At 54.3% G+C, this 22,406-nt stretch overlaps 2 protein-coding genes and 1 pseudogene across 2 annotated transcripts in view; 2 read left to right on the plus strand and 1 right to left on the minus strand.

Moving 5' to 3' along the window:
* Positions 1-2,597: 2,597 nt before the first annotated feature.
* On the minus strand, positions 2,598-17,235 carry LOC136006272 (TOX high mobility group box family member 4-like). Its single transcript, XM_065664309.1, has 7 exons — positions 16,917-17,235; positions 13,235-13,304; positions 11,483-11,812; positions 8,738-9,043; positions 6,716-6,976; positions 4,138-4,209; positions 2,598-2,884 (listed from the first exon to the last, which is right to left on the minus strand). Exons 1-7 carry the CDS (start codon positions 17,003-17,005, stop codon positions 2,690-2,692), a joined length of 1,323 nt encoding a protein of 440 aa, XP_065520381.1. The 5' UTR covers positions 17,006-17,235; the 3' UTR covers positions 2,598-2,689.
* Positions 12,441-13,210, plus strand: LOC136006273 (uncharacterized; annotated as a pseudogene).
* A 3,824-nt stretch (positions 17,236-21,059) lies between the features above and the next one.
* LOC136006271 (chromodomain-helicase-DNA-binding protein 8-like) overlaps positions 21,060-22,406 on the plus strand; it is a 54,359-nt gene continuing 53,012 nt past the window's right edge. The window contains 1 exon segment of the mRNA XM_065664308.1: positions 21,060-21,172. The gene's annotated coding sequence lies outside the window, so the exon portion shown is untranslated.

Here is a 22,406-nt window from a genome sequence, read left to right on the forward strand (position 1 = left end):
TGCCGTTTTTGGGTGGTTTTTAGGTGTTTCTGGGCCGATTTTGGCCGTTTTTTGGGGTGATTTTGGCCGTTTTCGGGTGTTTTTTGGGGTGTTTCGGTACCCACCGGCAGTGCCTGACCACGCACTCGCTGCTGCAGTGCTTTGGGGTGATTTTGGCCAATTCTGGGCCGATTTTGGCCGTTTTTGGGTGGTTTTTTAGGTGTTTCTGGGCCGATTTTGGCCGTTTTTGGGGTGATTTTGGCCGTTTTCGGGTTTTTTTGGGGTGTTTTTTGGGGTGTTTTGGTACCCACCGGCAGTGCCTGACCACGCACTCGCTGCTGCAGTACTCCTCATCCCAGTCCCCGCTGGCCACGGGCGCGTTCCCGCATCCCGCCCGGATGCAGCGCGCGGGGGGGGGGGTCCTCGGGTACCAGCTCCACCGCGAGGCCTGGGGGGGACTCAGCCTGGGGGGGGAACAGCATCGGGTCCCATTGAGCCCCATTGAGCCCCATTGAACCCCATTGAGCCCCATTGAAAACCCATTGAAACCCATTGAGCCCCACTGAAAACCCATTGAGCCCCATTGAATCCCATTGAAACCCATTGAATCCCATTGAGCCCCATTGAAACCCATTGAGCCCCATTGAAACCCATTGAGCCCCATTGAAACCCATTGGGTCCCATTGAGCCCCATTGAAAACCCATTCGGTCCCATTGAGCCCCATTGAAACCCATTCGGTCCCATTGAGCCCCATTGAACCCATTGAGCCCCATTGAACCCCATTGAATCCCATTGAGCCCCATTGAATCCCATTGAGCCCCATTGAACCCCATTGAGCCCCATTGAAACCCATTGAATCCCATTGAGCCCCATTGAAAACCCATTGGGTCCCATTGAGCCCCATTGAAACCCATTGAGCCCCATTGAAACCCATTGAATCCCATTGAGCCCCATTGAACCCCCATTGGGTCCCATTGAGCCCCATTGAAACCCATTGGGTCCCATTGACCCATTGAGCCCCATTGAAACCCATTGAGCCCCATTGAAACCCACTGAATCCCATTGAGCCCATTGAAACCCATTGGGTCCCATTGAAACCCCACTGAAACCCATCAGGTCCCATTGAGCCCCATTGAACTCCCCCCCCCACCATCTCCACCACCTCCTCCCCTCCAAAATTCCCCCCAAAAATTCCAAATTTCCCCCGAAAATTCCACCAAAATTTCCCCCAAATTCCACCAAATTTCCCCCAGAACCTGTAAAAATTCCCAAATCCAAAATTTCTCCCAAATTGCCTGAAAATTCCAAATTTTCCCCCAAAATTCCCCCAAATTCCACAAAATGCCACCAAATTTCCCCAAATTTCACCAAATTTCCCAAAAAATTCCACCAGATTTCTCCCAGATCCCCTGTAAAATTCGCAAATCCAAAATTCCCCCAAATTTCCCTGAGATTTCCCCAAAATTCCACCAGATTTCCCCAAAATTCCACCAAATCTCCCCAAAATTCCACCAAATTTCCCCCAGATCCCTGTAAAACTCGCAAATCCAAAATTCCCCCCAAATTGCCCCAAAATTCCACCAAAATTCCACTAAATTTCCCCAAAATGCCACCAGATTTCCCCCAAATTCCACTAAATTTCCCCAAATTTTCCCCAAAATACCCCCAAATTTCCAATTTTCCCCAAAATTCCACCAAATTCCAAATTTCCCCAAAATACCAAATTTCCCCAAAATTCCACCAAATTTCCCCCAGATCCCTGTAAAACTCGCAAATCCAAAATTCCCCTCAAATTGCCCCCAAATTCCACCAAAATTTCCCACAAAATTCCCCCAAATTTCCCAAAAATTCCACCAGATTTCCCCCAAATTTCCTGAATTCCACCAAATTTCCCAAAATTCCACCAAATTCCCCCAAAATTCCCCAATTTTCCCCAAAATTCCACCAATTCCCCCCAAATTCCAAAATTTCCCCAAAATTCCACCAGATTTCCCCCAAATTTCCCCCAAAATACCCCCAAATTTCCACCAATTTTCCCCAAAATTCCACCAAATTCCCCCAAATTCCAAATTTCCCCAAATTCCACCAAATTTCCCCCAAAAATATCCCCAAATTTCCACCAATTTTCCCCAAAATTCCACCAAATTCCCCCCAAATTCCCCAAATTTCCACCAAATTTCCCCCAAATTCCTCCAAATTTCCACCAAATTCCCCCAAATTTCCCCAAAATTTCCACCAAATTCCCCCAAATTCCCCCCCACCCCCTCCTCACCTCGGTGCCGAACTCCCCCCCCACCATCTCCACCACCTCCTCCTCTTCCTCCGCCGCCGCCGCCTCCTCCTCCTCCTCCTCCTCCTCCTCGTCCTCCCCTCCTCCGGCGCCCGCGTCCTTGCCGGCCGGCGCCGGCGCCGCCAGCACGCGCAGGGGGGGCAGGATCTTGATGTGCAGCGGGGGGGCCGGCGGGGCCCGGGGGGGGGGGGGCCGGGGGGGGGCAAGGTGAGCCGTAAGCGCGGCGGGGGGGTGCCGGCACCGGCACCGGCACCGGCACCGGCACCGGTGGGCACCGGTTGCTGCATGGCTTGGAGCAGCGGCGGCGGCGCCTGCAAGAGAGCCCCCCCCTTGGGTCGGGGGGGCCGGCACCGGAGGGGGCATCTGCTGCAAGGGGGGGGGCTGCAGGCGCGGCGCCGGCGCCCGCGGCGGCACCGGGATCACGGCGACCAAAGACGGAGCCAGGAGCTGCTTGGGGATGAGGATCTGGGTGATGGGGGGGGGCGGAGGAGGGGGGGGGTCCGGGGGAGGAGGTGGGGGGGGGGGAGGAGGAGGAGGAGGAGGAGGAAGGAGGAGGGGGAGGAGGGGGGGGGGGGAGCGGGGCTGGGCTCGGCGTCGGTGGAGTCCGAGGAGGTCTGGAATGGAAGGGGAAGGGGTGATGGGGGGGACGCGGGGAGCCCGAATCGGGGTGAATTCAGCCCGAAATGGGGATGAATTCACCCCAAAACACATGTAAGTTAAAGAAATGTCAATTGTAATGTTAAAGACCCCAAATTGGGAAGAATTCAGCCCGAAATGGCGATGAATTCACCCCAAAAACCATTCGTGTTAAGGAAACGTCAATTGTTACATTGAAGACCCCAAATTGGGATGAATTCAGCCCAAAATGGGGATGAATTCACCCCAAAACACATGTAAGTTAAAGAAACGTCAATTGTAATGTTAAAGAGCCCAAATTGGGATGAATTCAGCCCGAAATGGCGATGAATTCACCCCAAAAAACCATTTGTGTTAAGGAAATGTCAATTGTAACGTTAAAGAGCCAAATCGGGATGAATTCAGCCCAAAATGGGGATGAATTCACCCCAAAACACATGTAAGTTAAAGAAATGTCAATTGTAATGTTAAAGACCCCAAATTGGGAAGAATTCAGCCCGAAATGGCGATGAATTCACCCCAAAAACCATTCGTGTTAAGGAAACGTCAATTGTTACATTGAAGACCCCAAATTGGGATGAATTCAGCCCAAAATGGGGATGAATTCACCCCAAAAACACATGTAAGTTAAAGAAAATCAACTGTAACCTTAAAGACTCCAAATTGGGATGAATTCAGCCCGAAATGGCGATGAATTCACCCCAAAAACCATTCGTGTTAAGGAAACGTCAATTGTTACATTGAAGACCCCAAATTGGGATGAATTCAGCCCAAAATGGGGATGAATTCACCCCAAAAGGACATGTAAGTTAAAGAAAATCAACTGTAACCTTAAAGACTCCAAATTGGGATGAATTCAGCCCAAAAATGGTGATGAATTCATCCCAAAAAACCATTCGTGTTAAGGAAACATCAATTGTTACATTGAAGACCCCAAATTGGGATGAATTCAGCCCGAAATGGGGATGAATTCACCCCAAAACCCATTCAGGTTAAAGAAACATCAATTGTAACATTGAAGACCCCAAATTGGAAGAATTCAGCCCAAAACCGTGATGAATTCACCCCAAAAACCTACTGGTGTTAGAAAAGCGTTAATTCCAGCAGTATAAGCCCCAAATCCTGATGAATTCAACCCAAAATCCATTGGCGTTTAAAAAACCTGCGTCATAACAAGCCGGACCCCAAACCCTGATGAATTCACCCCAAAGCGCATGCCTACGGCACGCACCAAGATGGCGCGGTACGCGGCCAAGGCCTTCAGGTACTCCTTCTTGGCGGCTTCCGTCTTCCGCTTGTACACCTGCAGAGGGGGGCAAGGGGGGCATTGCAGCCAAATCCCCCCAAATTCCACCAAAATCTAACCAAATTCCACCAAAATCCAGCAAATCCCCCCGAATTCCACCAAAATTTAACCAAATTCCACCAAAATCCAGCAAATCCCCCAAATTCCACTAAAATCTAACCAAATTTCACCAAAATCCAGCAAATCCCCCAAATTCCACTAAAATCTAACCAAATTTCACCAAAATCCAGCAAAATCTCCCCGCATTCCACTAAAATTTAACCAAATTTCATCAAAATCCAGCAAATCCCCCCAAATTCCACTAAAATCTAACCAAATTTCACCAAAATCCAGCAAATCTCCCCGCATTCCACTAAAATTTAACCAAATTTCATCAAAATCCAGCAAATCCCCCAAAATTTAACCAAAATTTCACCAAAATCCAGCAAATCCCCCCAAAATTCCACCAAAATTTAACCAAATTTCACCAAAATCCAGCAAATCCCCCCAAATTCCACCAAAATTTAACCAAATTTCACCAAAATCCAGCAAATCCCCCCAAAATTCCACTAAAATCTAACCAAATTTCACCAAAATCCAGCAAATCCCCCCAAATCCCACCAAAATTTAACCAAATTTCACCAAAATCCAGCAAATCCCCCCGAATTCCACCAAAATTTAACCAAATTTCACCAAAATCCAGCAAATCCCCCCAAATTCCACTAAAATTTATCCAAATTTCACCAAAATCCAGCAAAATCCCCCCGCATTCCACTAAAATTTAACAAAAATTTCACCAAAATTCAGCAAATCTCCCCGCATTCCACTAAAATTTAACCAAATTTCACCAAAATCCAGCAAATCCCCCCAAATTCCACTAAAATCTAACCAAATTCCAGCTAATCTCCCAAAATTCCACTAAAATTTAACCATATTTCACCAAGCCTCCCCAAATTCCACCAAAATTGTACTGAATTCCACCAAAATCCATCAGATCTCCTAAAATTCCTCCAGAATTTTACAGATTTCCACCAAAATCCATCAAATCCCCACAAATTCCACCAAAATAGCTCCAAATCTCAGCAAATCTCCCCAAAATTCCACTAAAATCTAACCAAATTCCACCAAAAATTCAGCCAATTCCCCCAAATTCCACTAAAATTTTAACTAAGCTTCACCAAAATTCAGCCAATCTCCCCACATTCCTCTAAAATATAACCAAATTTCAGCTAATCTCCCCAAAATTCCACTAAAATCGAACCAAATTTCAGCAAATCTCCCCAAATGCCACCAAATTTGTACCAAAACTACACCAGATTTCACAAAAATCCATTGAATCTCCCCGAATTCCACCAAAGTTGCACCAAATTCTACCAAAATGCACCAAATCTCAAACTCCACGAAAAAATGTACAAAATTTCACCGAAATTCATCAGATCTCCCAAAATTTCACCCAAAGTGAAAGTCACTAAAATTTTCCTTCAAATTCTCATCATTTTCCCCCACTGCCTTAAATTTTTCCCCAGTTTCCTTCCTTTTTTCATCATTTCCCCCATTTCCTTCAAATTCTCCCAATTTTCCACCATTTCCCCCATTTCCTCACATTTTTTCATAAGTTTCCCTAATTCCCTTCAATTTTACTGAGTTTCCCACTATTTCCTTCAATTTCCTTCAACTTTTCTCAATTTTCCACCATTTTCCCAATTTCCTCCATTTTTCATGATTTTCCTCGATTTCCTTCAGTTTTCAGTTTTCCCTTACTTACTTCAATTTTCTGAATTTTCCGCTATTTCCTTCAATTTTTCTGAAATTTCCCCAATTTCCTTCAATTTTTCTCCATTTTTCCCCAAATTTTCTCAGTTTTCCTCAATTTTTTAATTCCAATTTTTCTCAATTTTCCCAATTTTTTCCCCATTTTTCTCAATTTTCCCCGTTTTTCTCAATTTTCCCCCATTTTTCTCAATTTTCCCCCCATTTTTTCTCAATTTTCCCCATTTTTCTGAATTTCCCGATTTTTCTCTATTTTTCTCAATTTTCCCCAATCTTTTCCAATTTTTCTCAATTTTTCTCCATTTCCCCCAATTTTTCTCAATTTCCCGACTTTTCTCTATTTTTCTCAATTTTCCCCAATTTTCCCCGATTTTTCTCAATTTTTCTCAATTTTCCCTGATTTTTTTCAATTTCCCCCAATTTTCCCCAATTTTTTTCAATTTCCCCAATTTTCCCTGATTTTTCTCAATTTCCCCCAATTTTTCTCAATTTCCCCCAATTTTCCCTGATTTTTCTCAATTTTTCTCAATTTTCCCCCATTTTTCTCAATTTTCCCTGATTTTTTTTCTCAATTTTCCCCAATTTTTTTCAATTTCCCCCAATTTTCCCTGATTTTTTCTCAATTTTCTCCAATTTTCCCTGGTTTTCCCCAATTTTTCTCGATTTTTCTCAATTTCCCCCGATTTTTCTCATTTTCCCCCATTTTCTTTCAATTGTCCCCGATTTTCCCCGATTTTTCCCTGGTTTTTGGGACCTGTTTCTGCTCCTCGCCCAGGCTGTCCCACATGGAGGCCACGATCTTGGAGACCTCGCCGAAGGTGGCGTTGGGGTTCTGGCCCTTGATGGCGGCCTGGGTGTCGCGGAAGAAGAGGGCGTAGGCGGACACCGGCTTCTGCGGCTCGTTGGGGTCCTTCTTCTTCTTGGCCTTCTTGGGGGGCTTGCCCCGGCGCGGCGCCTCGCAGCCGGGGGGGGCCGGCGGCGCCAGCGGGGCCGGAGGGGAGGGCGCCGGGGCGGCCTTGGGGGGGGGAAAAGGGGGGGGATTGATGAAAAAATACCAGGAAACGGGCTCTTGCTCGAGGGAAAACGGCGTTTGGGCCACCGAAATATCAGTTTGGCCACCAAAACCATCATTTCAGCCACCAAAAATATTAGTTTGGCCACCAAAAACCATCGTTTCGGCCACCGAAATATTAGTTTTGGCCACCAAAACATCGTTTGGGCCACCGAAATATTAGTTTGGCCACCAAAAACCATCGTTTCGGCCACCGAAATATTAGTTTTGGCCACCAAAACCATCGTTTGGGCCACCAAAATATTAGTTTTGGCCACCAAAAACATCGTTTGGGCCACCAAAATATTAGTTTGGCCACCAAAACCATCGTTTTGGGCCACCGAAATATTAGTTTGGCCACCAAAAACCATCGTTTCGGCTACCAAAATATTAGTTTGGCCACCAAAACACCCTTTTGGCCACTAAAACTTCATTTTGGCCACTGAAACCATCGTTTTGGGCCACCAAAATATTACTTGGGCCACTAAAACCATCCATTTGGCCACCAAAATATTAGTCAGGCCACCAAAACATAATTTCAGCCACTAAAAACTTCATTTTTGGCCACAAAACCCCTTCAATCTCACACCCCCCAAACCTGTCACATTTCATCCCCCAAAAAGGGCCAATTTTGGGCCATTTTGGACCCATTTTGGGCTATTTTCGGCCCATTTTGTGCCAATTTTGGGCCATTTTGGAACATTTTGAGCCATTTTGGCCCCATTTTTGGCCATTATAGGCCAATTTGGGGCCATTTCGGGTCCATTTGGGCCGATTTTGGGGCATTTTGCGCCATTTTCGGCCCATTTTCGGCCAGTTTGGGCCAATTTGGGTCCATTTTGGCCAATTTTTGGGCCAATTTTAGCCCATTTCGGGTCCATTTTGGCCCATTTTGGGCCATTCTGGGTCTATTTTGGCCCATTTTTGGCCAATTTTTGGGCCAATTTGGGTCCACTTTGGCCAATTTTGGGCCAATTTTAGCCCATTTTGGGTCCAATTTGGGTAATTTTAGGCCATTTTGGCCCCATTTTTGGCCATTTTGTGTGTATTTTTGGCCCATTTTTCGGCCATTTGGGTCCCAATTTGGGTCCATTTTGGCCAATTTTAGCCCATTTTGGGTCCATTTTGGCCTATTTTTGGCCAATTTTGGTCCATTTTGGCCAATTTTGGGCCAATTTTTGCCCATTTTGGGTCCATTTTTGGCCATTTTGGGCCAATTTTTTGCCATTTTGGGTCCATTTTGGGCCAATTTTTGCCCATTTTGGGTCCATTTTTGGCCATTTTGGGCCAATTTTTGCCCATTTTGGGTCCATTTTGGCCAATTTTTGCCCATTTTGGGTCCATTTTTGGCCATTTGGCCAATTTTGGGTCCATTTTGGCCAATTCTGGGCCAATTTTAGCCCATTTTTGGCCATTTTTTGGGCCAATTTTGGTCCATTTTGGCCAATTTTTGCCCATTTTGGGTCCATTTTTGGCCATTTTTGGCCAATTTTTGGCCAATTTTGGTCCATTTTGGCCAATTTTTGCCCATTTTGGGTCCATTTTTGGCCATTTTGGCCAATTTTGGTCCATTTTGGCCAATTTTTGCCCATTTTTGGGTCCATTTTGGCCAATTTTTGCCCATTTTGGGTCCATTTTGGGTGTATTTTTGGCCCATTTTTGGCCATTTTTGCCCAGTTTTTTGCCCATTTTGGGCCAATTTTGGCCCATTTCGTCGCTCCTCACCCTCCGGAAGTCCTCGGGCTCCTCCTCCTGCCCGGAGCCCGCGGGCGATGGGGGGGGGCGAGAGCCGCTCCTCGGGCGACGGCACCGCCGCCGGCGGGGGGGGGCTGCCCCCCGGGGCCACGCTAGGTCCCGGCGTCCCATTGGCTCCCAGGCTGAGCCCCCAGCTGAGAGCTGAGCTCCGATTGGTCGATGGTGGTGAGCTGCCCCGCGGCCAGCAGCCCCCCCGGGCTCAGGGCCGCCATGGGGGACGTCGATGGTGACGGGGGGGGCGGCGCTGTACTGGGGGCTCATGGAGTGCTCCAGCTCCTGCGGGGCACGGCCGTCAGACCCCAAAACCGCCCGCTTTCACCCCAAAAACGCAGGCCCTGCGCCCCAAGAACGGCCTCGGCGCGGCAAAAACCACGCTTTTCGCACCGAAAACGCCCTTTCTCGCACCGAAAACGGCTTTGGGGTGCCCAAAATGACCTTTTCCGCACCAAAATCGACCGTTTTTTCACCAAAAATGCCTTTTTTTGCATCAAAAACGGCTTCAGGGCAACAAAAACGACGCTTTTCACACCAAAAACGCCCTTTTTCGCACCGAAAACGGCTTTGGGGTGCCCAAAATGACCTTTTTCGCACCAAAATCGACCGTTTTTTCACCAAAAATGACTTTTTTGGCACCAAAAATGACTTTCTTTCACCGAAAATGCCTTTTTTTTGCACTAAAACCAGCTTTGGCACACCAAAAATTACTTGTTTCGCACCAAAATTGACTTGTTTCACACCAAAACAGACTCAGCTTTGGCACACCAAAAATTACTTGTTTCGCACCAAAATTGACTTGTTTCACACCAAAACAGACCGTTTTGCACCAAAAACGCCCTTTTTCGCACCGAAAACGGCTTTGGGGTGCCCAAAATGACCTTTTCGCACCAAAATCGACCGTTTTTCACCAAAATGCCTTTTTTTGCATCAAAAACGGCTTCAGGGCAACAAAAACGACGCTTTTCGCACCAAATCGACCTTTTTCACCAAAACCGCCCTTTTTCGCACCAAAAACGGCTTTGGGGGTGCCCAAAATAACCTTTTTCGCACCAAAACAGTCCGTTTTTCACCAAAAATGCCTTTTTTTTGCATCAAAAACGGCTTCAGGGCAACAAAAACGACGCTTTTTGCACCAAAAACGCCCTTTTTCGCACCGAAAACGGCTTTGGGATGCCCAAAATTACTTTTTTCCGCACCAAAATCGACCGTTTTTTCACCAAAAATGCCTTTTTTTGCATCAAAAACGGCTTCAGGGCAACAAAAACGACGCTTTTCGCACCAAAAACGCCCTTTTTCGCACCGAAAACGGCTTTGGGATGCCCAAAATGACTTTTTTCCGCACCAAAATTGACCGTTTTTCACCAAAAATGCTTTTTTTTTTGCATCAAAAACGGCTTCAGGGCAACAAAAACGACGTTTTTCGCACCAAAATCAACCGTTTTGCACCAAAAACGCCCTTTTTTCGCACCGAAAACGGCTTTGGGGTGCCCAAAGTGACTTTTTTTCGCACCAAATCGACCATTTTTCACCAAAAATGACTTTTTTTGGCACCAAGAACGGCTTTGGGGCACCAAAAACACGTTTTTTCGCACCAAAAATGACTTTCTTTCACCGAAAATGCCTTTTTTTTGCACTAAAACCGGCTTTGGCACACCAAAAATTACTTTTTTCGCACCAAAATTGACTTGTTTCACACCAAAACAGACCTTTTTTCAACAAAAATGCCTTTTTTTTTGCACGAAAAATGGCTTTGGGGCACCAAAAATGACTTTTTTTGCACCAACATTGACTTTTTCCACACCAAAACTGACCTTTTTTTCACCAAAACCATCTTTTTTTGCACCAAAAATAGCTTCGGGGTGCCAAAAAACTTCTTTTTTCGCACCAAAACTAATTTTTTTTTCACCAAAAATAAGTTTTTTGGCACCAAAACCACTGTTGGGGCACCGAAAAAGACTTTTTTTGCACCAAAACTGGACTTGGGTCACCAAACCCGGCTTTTTTGCACCAAAAAAGACTTTTTTTTCACGCCAGAAATAGATTTGGGGTGCCAAAAATGACTTTTTTTGCACCAAAAACGCGTTTTTCCACCCCAAAACCGCCTTCGTGCCCCTTCTATCCCCATTTCCCCCCCGTATCCCCCTCCATATCCCCCCATCTCCATTTCCCCCCATAGCCCCCATTGCCCCCATCACCCCATAGCCCCATTGACCCCATTGCCCCCCATCACCCCCATTGCCCCCATCACCCCATAGCCCCATTGACCCCCATTGCCCCCATCACCCCATAGCCCCATTGACCCCCATTGCCCCCATCACCCCATAGCCCCATTGACCCCCATTGCCCCCATCACCCCATAGCCCCATTGACCCCCATTGCCCCCCATCACCCCATAGCCCCATTGACCCCCATTGCCCCCATCACCCCATAGCCCCATTGACCCCCATTGCCCCCGATCACCCATAGCCCCATTGACCCCCATTGCCCCCCATCACCCCATAGCCCCATTGCCCCCATCACCCCATAGCCCCATTGACCCCCATTGCCCCCCATCACCCCCATTGCCCCCATCACCCCATACCCCATGCCCCCCATCACCCCATAGCCCCCATTGCCCCCCATCACCCCATTACCTCCCCATAACCCCCATCCCCCCCATTACCCCCCCATATCCCCTCCCCCCCATATCCCCCCCCGCCCCCCATCCCCCCCCGTTACCATGGCGAGCCCCCCGCCAGCAGCCCCGCTCCTTGCTCCATGAGCCCGTGCCCGAGCCCCATCTCCAGCCCCTGCACCCCCCGAAGTGGGGGTGGGGGTGGGGGGTGGGGGGCGGGGGGGGATGGGGATGGGAGGCGGTGGGGGGAGGGGCCGCGAAGGCGGGGTCAGCGGCTGGCCCCGCCCCCCCGGCCCCAGCCCCGCCCCCTCCAGCCCCCCCGCCCCCCCGGGCTCGCCCAGGTCCTCGAAGGGGCCCACGACGTCGGCAACGGGGTCCAGGGAGATGGGGGGCAGCTCGAACTCCTCGTCCCCCAGGCTGGGGGTGTGGAAGGTCTGGGGGGGGCAATGGGGGGCAATGGGGTAATGGGGGCTATGGGGTGATGGGGGGCAATGGGGGTCAATGGGGCTATGGGGTGATGGGGGGCAATGGGGGGCAATGGGGCTATGGGGTGATGGGGGGCAATGGGGCTATGGGGTGATGGGGGGCAATAGGGGCTGTGGGGTGATGGGCAATGGGGGGCTATGGGGTGATGGGGATCAATGGGGGGCAATGGGGGGCAATGGGGGGAATGGGGTAATGGGGGTCTATGGGGTAAGGGGGGCAATAGGGGTCTATGGGGTAATGGGGTTCTATGGGGTAAGGGGGGTAATGGGGTTCTATGGGGGAATGGAGTAATGGGGGTCTATGGGGTAAGGGGGGTAATGGGAGTCTATGGGTTAATAGGGATCTATGGGGTAGAGGGTGTCTATGGGAGTCTATGGGGCAATGGGGGTCTATGGGGGTCTATGTGAGCCTATGGGGTCTATAGAGCTCTATGGGGTCTATAGGGCGCTATGGGGTGTACAGGGCTCTATGGAAACAATGCGGGATGTATGGTGCCTATCATTGTCTATGGGGGTGCACAGGACTCTATGGGATCTATGGGGTGTATGGGGCTCTATAAGACTCTATAGGGACTCTATGGGTCTCTCTCTATGGGTCTCGGGTCTCTATGGGCTCTCTATGGGTCTCTATGGGGTCTCTATGGGTCCCGTCTCTATCGGTTTTCTATAGGTCTCTATGGGTCTCGGGTCTCTGGGTCTCTATGGGGTTTCTATAGCTCTCTATGAGGTCTCTATGGGGTCTCTATGGTGTCTATGGGTCTTTATGGTCTCTATGGGTCCGTACAACGTTTCTATGAGTCTCTATAGGCCTCTATGGGGTTTCTATGGGTCCCTATAGGGTTTCTATGGGTCTCTATGAGTCCCTATGGGGTTTCTATGGGTCTCTATGGGTCGCTATGGGTCCCTATGGGGTTTCTATGGGTCTCTATGGGTCTCTATAGGTCCCTATGGGGTTTCTATGGGTCTCTATGGGGTTTCTATGGGTCTCTATGGGGTTTGTATGGTCGCTATAGGTCCTATGGGTTTCTATGGGTCTCTATGAGTCTCTATGAGGTTTCTACGGGTCTCTATAGGTCTCTATGGGGTTTCTATGGGTCTCTATGAGGTTTCTATGGGTCGCTATAGGTCCCTATGAGGTTTCTATGGGTCTCTATGGGGTTTCTATGGGTCTCTATGAGGTTTCTATGGGTCGCTATAGGTCCCTATGGGGTTTCTATGGGTCGCTATAGGTCCCTATGAGGTTTCTATGGGTCTCTATGGGGTTTCTATGGGTCTCTATGAGGTTTCTATGGGTCGCTATAGGTCCCTATGGGGTTTCTATGGGTCTCTATGGGTCTCTATGGGTCGCTATGGGTCCCGCCCCCCCCGTACCTCGGCACCGGTGAGGAAGGGGGTGCGCGGCGCCGGCGATGGCCAGGTAATTGTCACTGCCCCCGGGGAACTGCGGGCAGGCAGCGTGGGCACCCTGCCCGCCCCACAGCGCCCCACAGCAGCACCCACAGCCCCATAGGGGCACCCACAGGACCCATAGGGGCACCCTGCCCGCCCCTACAGCAGCACCCACAGACCCATAGGGGCACCCACAGACCCATAGGGGCACCTGGCCCGCCCCACAGCGCCCCACAGCAGCACCCACAGACCCATAGGGGCACCCTGCCCGCCCCACAGCAGCACCCACAGCCCCATAGGGGCACCCTGCCCGCCCCACAGTGCCCCACAGCAGCACCCACAGACCCATAGGGGCACCCTGCCCGCCCCACAGCGCCCCAAAGCAGCACCCACAGACCCACAGGGGCACCCTGCCCGCCCCACAGCAGCACCCACAGCCCCATAGGGGCACCCACAGACCCATAGGGGCACCCTGCCCGCCCCACAGCAGCACCCACAGCCCCATAGGGGCACCCACAGACCCATAGGGGCACCCTGCCCGCCCCACAGCAGCACCCACAGCCCCATAGGGGCACCCACAGACCCATAGGGGCACCCTGCCCGCCCCACAGCGCCCCACAGCAGCACCCACAGCCCCATAGGGGCACCCTGCCCGCCCCACAGCGCCCCACAGCAGCACCCACAGCCCCATAGGGGCACCCACAGACCCATAGGGGCACCCTGCCCGCCCCACAGCGCCCCACAGCAGCACCCACAGACCCATAGGGGCACCCTGCCCGCCCCACAGCAGCACCCACAGCCCCATAGGGGCACCCTGCCCGCCCCACAGCGCCCCACAGCAGCACCCACAGCCCCATAGGGGCACCCTGCCCACCCCACAGCGCCCCATAGCGCCCCACAGCCCCATAGGGGCACCCTGCCCGCCCCACAGCGCCCCACAACGGCACCCACAGCCCCATAGGGGCACCCTGCCCGCCCCACAGCGCCCCATAGCGCCCCACAGCGGCACCCACAGACCCATAGGGGCACCCACAGACCCATAGGGGCACCCTGCCCGCCCCAACAGCGGCACCAACAGACCCATAGCGGCACCCACAGCAGCACCCACAGACCCATAGGGGCACCCTGCCTGCCCCACAGCGCCCCACAGCGGCACCCACAGACCCATAGGGGCACCCTGCCCGCCCCACAGCAGCACCCACAGCCCCATAGGGGCACCCTGCCCGCCCCACAGCGCCCCACAGCAGCACCCACAGCCCCATAGGGGCACCCACAGACCCATAGGGGCACCCTGCCCGCCCCACAGCGCCCCATAGCGCCCCACAGCCCCATAGGGGCACCCTGCCCGCCCCACAGCGCCCCACAACGGCACCCACAGCCCCATAGGGGCACCCTGCCCGCCCCACAGCGCCCCATAGCGCCCCACAGCGGCACCCACAGACCCATAGGGGCACCCACAGACCCATAGGGGCACCCTGCCCGCCCCACAGCGGCACCCACAGACCCATAGCGGCACCCACAGCAGCACCCACAGACCCATAGGGGCACCCTGCCCGCCCCACAGCGCCCCACAGCAGCACCCACAGCCCCATAGGGGCACCCACAGACCCATAGGGGCACCCGGCCCGCCCCACAGCGCCCCACAGCAGCACCCACAGACCCATAGGGGCACCCACAGACCCATAGGGGCACCCTGCCCGCCCCACAGACCCATAGGGGCACCCTGCCCGCCCCACAGCGGCACCCCACAGGACCCATAGCGGCACCCACAGCAGCACCCACAGACCCATAGGGGCACCCTGCCCGCCCCACAGCGCCCCACAGCAGCACCCACAGCCCCATAGGGGCACCCACAGACCCATAGGGGCACCCGGCCCGCCCCACAGCGCCCCACAGCAGCACCCACAGACCCATAGGGGCACCCACAGACCCATAGGGGCACCCTGCCCGCCCCACAGACCCATAGGGGCACCCTGCCCGCCCCACAGCGGCACCCACAGACCCATAGCGGCACCCACAGCAGCACCCACAGACCCATAGGGGCACCCTGCCTGCCCCACAGCGCCCCACAGCGGCACCCACAGACCCATTGGGGCACCCACAGACCCACAGCAACACCCCCAGCCCCACAGCAGCACCCACAGACCCATAGGGGCACCCACAGACCCACAGAGCCCCCCACAGACCCACAGCGCCCCCCACAGACCCACAGGGGCATCCAAACACCCTATAGCAACCCCCCACAGCCCCATAAGCAATCCCCACAGACCCATAGCGACACCCACAGACCCATAGGGGCATCCCAACACCCTATAGTGACCCCCCACAGCCCCATAGGGGCACCCACAGACCCACAGCACCCCCCACAGACCCATAAGGGAACCCCACAGACCCATAGGGGCACCCCAGCACCCCATAGCCCCTTTATGTACCCCTAAAGGCCCCACAGCCCCCCATAGGTGCCCCCATCACGCCCTATGTACCCCATACGCCCCATTCCCGCCCCATAGCGCCCATTCCCGCCCCATAGCCCCATTAACACCCCATAGCCCCCATTCCTGCCCATAGCCCCCATTCCTGCCCCATACCCCCATTCTCGCCCCATAGCGCCCATTCCTGCCCCATAGCGCCCATTCCCACCCCATAGCGCCCATTCCTGCCCCATAGCGCCCATTAACACCCCATAACCCCCATTAACACCCCATAGCCCCCATTCCTGCCCCATAGCCCCCATTAACACCCCATAGCCCCCATTCCTGCCCCATAGCGCCCATTCCTGCCCCCATAGCCCCCATTCCTGCCCCATAGCCCCCATTCCTGCCCCATAGCCCCCATTGCCGCCCCATAGCGCCCATTAACACCCCATAGCCCCCATTAACACCCCATAGCCCCCATTAACACCCCATAGCCCCCATTAACCCCATAGCCCCATTCCTGCCCCATAGCCCCCATTCCTGCCCCATAGCGCCCATTCCTGCCCCATAGCGCCCATTAACACCCCATAGCGCCCATTCCTGCCCCATAGCGCCCATTCCTGCCCCATAGCGCCCATTAACACCCCATAGTGCCCATGTCCTGCCCATAGCCCCCATTAACACCCCATAGCCCCCATTCCTGCCCCATAGCGCCCATTCCTGCCCCATAGCCCCCATTAACACCCCATAGCCCCCATTCTGCCCCATAGCGCCCATTCCTGCCCAATAGCGCCCATTCCTGCCCCATAGCGCCCATTAACACCCCATAGCGCCCATTCCTGCCCCATAGCCCCCATTAAACACCCCATAGCCCCCATTCCTGCCCCATAGCGCCCATTCCCGCCCCATAGCGCCCATTCCCGCCCCATAGCCTCCATTAACATCTCATAGCCCCCATTAACACCCCATAGCGCCCATTCCTGCCCCATAGCGCCCATTAACACCCCATAGCCCCCATTAACACCCCATAGCCCCCATTAACACCCCATAGCCCCCATTCCTGCCCCATAGCCCCCATTCCTGCCCCATAGCGCCCATTCCTGCCCCATAGCCCCCATTAACACCCCATAGCCCCCATTAACACCCCATAGCCCCCATTAACACCCCATAGCCCCCATTCCTGCCCCATAGCCCCCATTCCTGCCCCATAGCGCCCATTGCCGCCCCATTGCCGCCCCATTGCCCTTCACCTCCATTGCTCCGCCGCCGCCCAGCCCGGCGTCCCCTCAGCGCCGCGCACCGGAAGCCCGCTCCTTCTCTTCCGGTCCCTCAAGACCATAGAGACGGCGAGGCGGGCCCGCCCGTTAACGCGGTTGGAGGACCGAGCTAGAGCGCCGCCTCCACTTCCGCCGGCGCCGGAAGGAAGAGGCCGGAAGTAGAGGCTGGAGCGGAAGTCCGGGGGGGGGGAGGAGGAGTAGAGGCGGCGCCCGCCGGCCGGGGTAGAGCGGCGTCATGGCGCGCGCGGGGCGCCGGCCGGTAACGTCATCCGGTAACGTCATCGACGGCGACGGCGGGGGGGGGGGGGGGGGGGCTATAGGGGGGCCCTATAGGGGTCTATGGGGGGGCCTATAGGGGTCTATGGGGGGCTATAGGGGTCTATGGGGGGGCTATAGGGGTCTATGGGGGGCTATAGGGGTCTATGGGGGGGCCCTATAGGGGTCTATGGGGGGGGCTATAGGGGTCTATGGGGGGGCTATAGGGGTCTATGGGGGGCCCTATGGGGGGGGCCTATAGGGGTCTATGGGGGGGGGCTATAGGGGGGCCTATAGGGGTCTATGGGGGGGGCTATAGGGGTCTATGGGGGGCCCTATGGGGTCTATGGGGGGCCCTATGGGGTCTATGGGGGGGCCCTATAGGGGTCTATGGGGGGGGCTATAGGGGGCCTATAGGGGTCTATGGGGGGCCCTATAGGGGTCTATGGGGGGGGCTATAGGGGTCTATGGGGGGCTATAGGGGTCTATGGGGGGGCCCTATAGGGGTCTATGGGGGGGGGCCTATAGGGGTCTATGGGGGGGCCTATAGGGGTCTATGGGGGGGCTATAGGGGTCTATGGGGGGGGCTATAGGGGTCTATGGGGGGGCCCTATAGGGGTCTATGGGGGGGCTCTATAGGGGTCTATGGGGGGGGCCCTATAGGGGTCTATGGGGGGGCTATAGGGGTCTATGGGGGGGGCCCTATAGGGGTCTATGGGGGGGCTATAGGGGTCTATGGGGGGGGCCCTATAGGGGTCTATGGGGGGGGCTATAGGGGTCTATGGGGGGGCCCTATAGGGGTCTATGGGGGGCTATAGGGGTCTATGGGGGGGCCCTATAGGGGTCTATGGGGGGGCTATAGGGGTCTATGGGGGGGCCCTATAGGGGTCTATGGGGGGGCCCTATAGGGGTCTATGGGGGGGGCTATAGGGGTCTATGGGGGGGGCTATAGGGGGCTATGGGGGGGGGGCTATAGGGGTCTATGGGGGGGCTACAGGGGTCTATGGGGGGGGCCCTATAGGGGTCTATGGGGGGGCTATAGGGGTCTATGGGGGGGGCCCTATAGGGGTCTATGGGGGGGCCCTATAGGGGTCTATGGGGGGGGCTATAGGGGTCTATGGGGGGGGCCCTATAGGGGTCTATGGGGGGGGCTATAGGGGTCTATGGGGGGGCCCTATAGGGGTCTATGGGGGGGCTATAGGGGTCTATGGGGGGGCCCTATAGGGGTCTATGGGGGGGCTATAGGGGTCTATGGGGGGGGCTATAGGGGTCTATGGGGGGGCCCTATAGGGGTCTATGGGGGGGCCTATAGGGGTCTATGGGGGGGCCCTATAGGGGTCTATGGGGGGGCTATAGGGGTCTATGGGGGGGCCCTATAGGGGTCTATGGGGGGGCCCTATAGGGGTCTATGGGGGGGCCTATAGGGGTCTATGGGGGGGGCCTATAGGGGTCTATGGGGGGGCTATAGGGGTCTATGGGGGGGGCTATAGGGGTCTATGGGGGGGGTCCTATAGGGGTCTATGGGGGGGGCCCTATAGGGGTCTATGGGGGGGCCTATAGGGGTCTATGGGGGGGCCCTATAGGGGTCTATGGGGGGGCTATAGGGGTCTATGGGGGGGGCTATAGGGGTCTATGGGGGGGCCCTATAGGGGTCTATGGGGGGGCTCTATAGGGGTCTATGGGGGGGCTATAGGGGTCTATGGGGGGGCCCTATAGGGGTCTATGGGGGGGCCCTATAGGGGTCTATGGGGGGGGGCTATAGGGGTCTATGGGGGGGCCCTATAGGGGTCTATGGGGGGGGCTATAGGGGTCTATGGGGGGGCCCTATAGGGGTCTATGGGGGGGGCTATAGGGGTCTATGGGGGGGCCCTATAGGGGTCTATGGGGGGGGCTATAGGGGTCTATGGGGGGGCCCTATAGGGGTCTATGGGGGGGCCCTATAGGGGTCTATGGGGGGGGCTATAGGGGTCTATGGGGGGGGCTATAGGGGTCTATGGGGGGGCCCTATAGGGGTCTATGGGGGGGCTCTATAGGGGTCTATGGGGGGGCTATAGGGGTCTATGGGGGGGCCCTATAGGGGTCTATGGGGGGGCCCTATAGGGGTCTATGGGGGGGCTATAGGGGTCTATGGGGGGGGCTATAGGGGTCTATGGGGGGGCCCTATAGGGGTCTATGGGGGGGCTATAGGGGTCTATGGGGGGGCTATAGGGGTCTATGGGGGGGCCCTATAGGGGTCTATGGGGGGCTATAGGGGTCTATGGGGGGGGGCTATAGGGGTCTATGGGGGGGGGCTATAGGGGTCTATGGGGGGGGCCTATAGGGGTCTATGGGGGGGCTATAGGGGTCTATGGGGGGGGCTATAGGGGTCTATGGGGGGGGCCTATAGGGGTCTATGGGGGGGGCCTATAGGGGTCTATGGGGGGGGCTATAGGGGTCTGTGGGGGGGCCCTATAGGGGTCTATGGGGGGGGCTATAGGGGGGCCTATAGGGGTCTATGGGGGGGGCTATAGGGGTCTATGGGGGGCCCTATAGGGGTCTATGGGGGGGTCTATGTGGGGGTCTATAGGAGGCTATGGGGGGGCTGTGGGGTGGTCTATAGGAGCCTATGGGGGGGGATGCAAAGCACTATAGGGACCTATATAGGGGATATAGGTCACTATCAGGGGCTATGTGGCACTATAGGGGTCTATGGGGAGGATATATGGGGCTATATAGGCCTGGGTAGCGGGTATAGGGAGGATATGGGGCACTATAGGGGCCTATGAAGGGGTATATGGGGCTATAGGGACCTATACGGGAGGTATATGGGGGAATAGAGGGGCTATGGGGCAGTATAGGGGGCTATAGGTGGGGAATATGGGGCTATAGAGAGGCTATGGGGCACTGTATGTGCCTATGGGGGGGTATATGGGGCTATAGAAGGGATATGGGGCTCTACAGAAGCTGATATAAGGGGGTTATATAGGGGTTGCATGGGGCTATAGGGGGGCTATGGGGCACTGTAGGGGCCTATGGGGGGTTATATGGGGCTATAAGGGGGATATGGCGTAATATAGGGGACCTATGGGGTGATATGGGGCCTATAGCGGATGTATTGCGGGGAATAGGGAGCTATAGGGGGGATATGGGGGGGATTTGGGGGCTCTATGTGGGGTATATGGGGGGCTATGGGGGGATATAGGGATCTATAGGGCACTTATGGGGGGGCTTAAGAGTAACATAGGGTCTATATAGGGCAATGAAAAGGGGGTATATGTTTATATGGGTGATACACGTTGCTATAGGGCACTTATGGGGCGATACAGGGGGATATGGGGGGGCTGTAGGGGTCATATGGGGGCCTATAGAGGAGTATGGGGGGGATATAGGTGGGTATTGGGACCTATGGGGGGATATAGGGGACTTATAGGGTCAATGGGGGGGATATGGGGGTCTATGGGGGGGATATGGGGGTCTATACAGGGGATATAGGGGTCTATAGGGGGGATATAGGGGTCTATAGGGAGGATATAGGGGTCTATAGGGGGGATTTAGGGGTCTATAGGGGGGATATAGGGGTCTATGGGGGGATATAGGGGTCTATAGGGAGGATATAGGGGTCTATAGGGAGGATATAGGGGTCTATAGGGAGGATATAGGGGTCTATAGGGGGGATTTAGGGGTCTATAGGGGGGATATAGGGGTCTATGGGGGGATATAGGGGTCTATAGGGGGGATTTAGGGGTCTATAGGGGGGATATAGGGGTCTATGGGGGGATATAGGGGTCTATAGGGAGGATATAGGGGTCTATGGGGGGATATAGGGGTCTATGGGGGGATATAGGGGTCTATAGGGAGGATATAGGGGTCTATGGGGGGATATAGGGGCTGGCGTTGGCTCCGCCCCCTCTATGACATCATACCCTCCCCAGGAACGAGAGCTCTGATTGGCTGATGGCTTCTCCTGGCTCCTGTGACGTCATCGGCAGGCAGAGGTGAGGGCGGGGCCGAGGACACATCCCCTAAGGACCAGTGTTGTTATTGGCCAATGGGCGGCCAATGGGTGGCCAAGGGTTGGCCAATGGGTGGCCAATGAGAGGCCAAGGGTTGGCCAATGGATGGCCAATGGGTGGCCAAGGGTTGGCCAATGGGTGGCCAATGAGGGGCCAATGGATGGCCAATGGCTGGCCAATGAGTGGCCAATGAGTGGCCAATGGGTGGCCAAGGGTTGGCCAATGGGTGGCCAATGAGTGGCCAATGGGTGGCCAAGGGTTGGCCAATGAGTGGCCAATGGGTGGCCAATGGGTGGCCAGGGTTGGCCAATGAGTGGCCAATGAGTGGCCAATGGGTGGCCAAGGGTTGGCCAATGGGTGGCCAATGAGTGGCCAATGAGGGGCCAATGGGTGGCCAAGGGTTGGCCAATGGGTGGCCAATGAGTGGCCAATGAGGGGCCAATGGGTGGCCAAGGGTTGGCCAATGGGTGGCCAATGGGTGGCCAGGGTTGGCCAATGAGTGGCCAATGGGTGGCCAAGGGTTGGCCAATGGGTGGCCAAGGGGTGGCCAAGGGTTGGCCAATGGGTGGCCGTGGTCAAGGTTGCCCAAGACCCACCCAAATGTCCCATTTCCCCCCAAATTTCAGGGGTTTTCTCCTTTTTCAACCCATTCTCACCCCCAAAAATGGGTATTTTGGGGCAAAAAGTGCCTCTTGCTCCCCTCCCTGTTACCAAAAAGCTCGAATTTGGTTGAAACCCCCTCAAATTTGGGGCTTAAAGGGCAATTTGGGGGGGGGGTTGGGGGTGGCTTAACAAAAAACGGTAGTTTAGGAGGCAGCAAAATGGTTAAAATGGGCTTTTCAGCCCAGTTTTGATGCTGGTTTGGGGAGGAAGAGGGGGTTTTGCTGTGAAAGAGGCCAAGAAAAGGGTTTGTTCCAGTGTTTGCTTAGAAAAATGTGGAGTTTTGGTAAAAGGCAAGCGATTTGGGGGAAATTTTATGGATTTTTAGTGAATCCGTTGAATTTTGCAGGGAATTGCATGAATTTTAGAGCGAATTTGCCAAATTTTTAGGGGATTTAAGAAACTTTCAGCAAAGGTGATGAAATTTACAGCAAATTTGCTGAATTTTCAGTGACTTATGATGAAATTTTGGTCAGCTTTGGTGAATTTGAAGGGAATTTGGTGAGTTTTAAGTGGAATTTTTGGTGTTTTGAGGCAAATTGTTGGATTTTCATGT

Source organism: Lathamus discolor, unplaced genomic scaffold (genome assembly GCF_037157495.1).
Source record: "Lathamus discolor isolate bLatDis1 unplaced genomic scaffold, bLatDis1.hap1 Scaffold_135, whole genome shotgun sequence".
Lineage (NCBI taxonomy): Eukaryota > Metazoa > Chordata > Aves > Psittaciformes > Psittacidae > Lathamus > Lathamus discolor.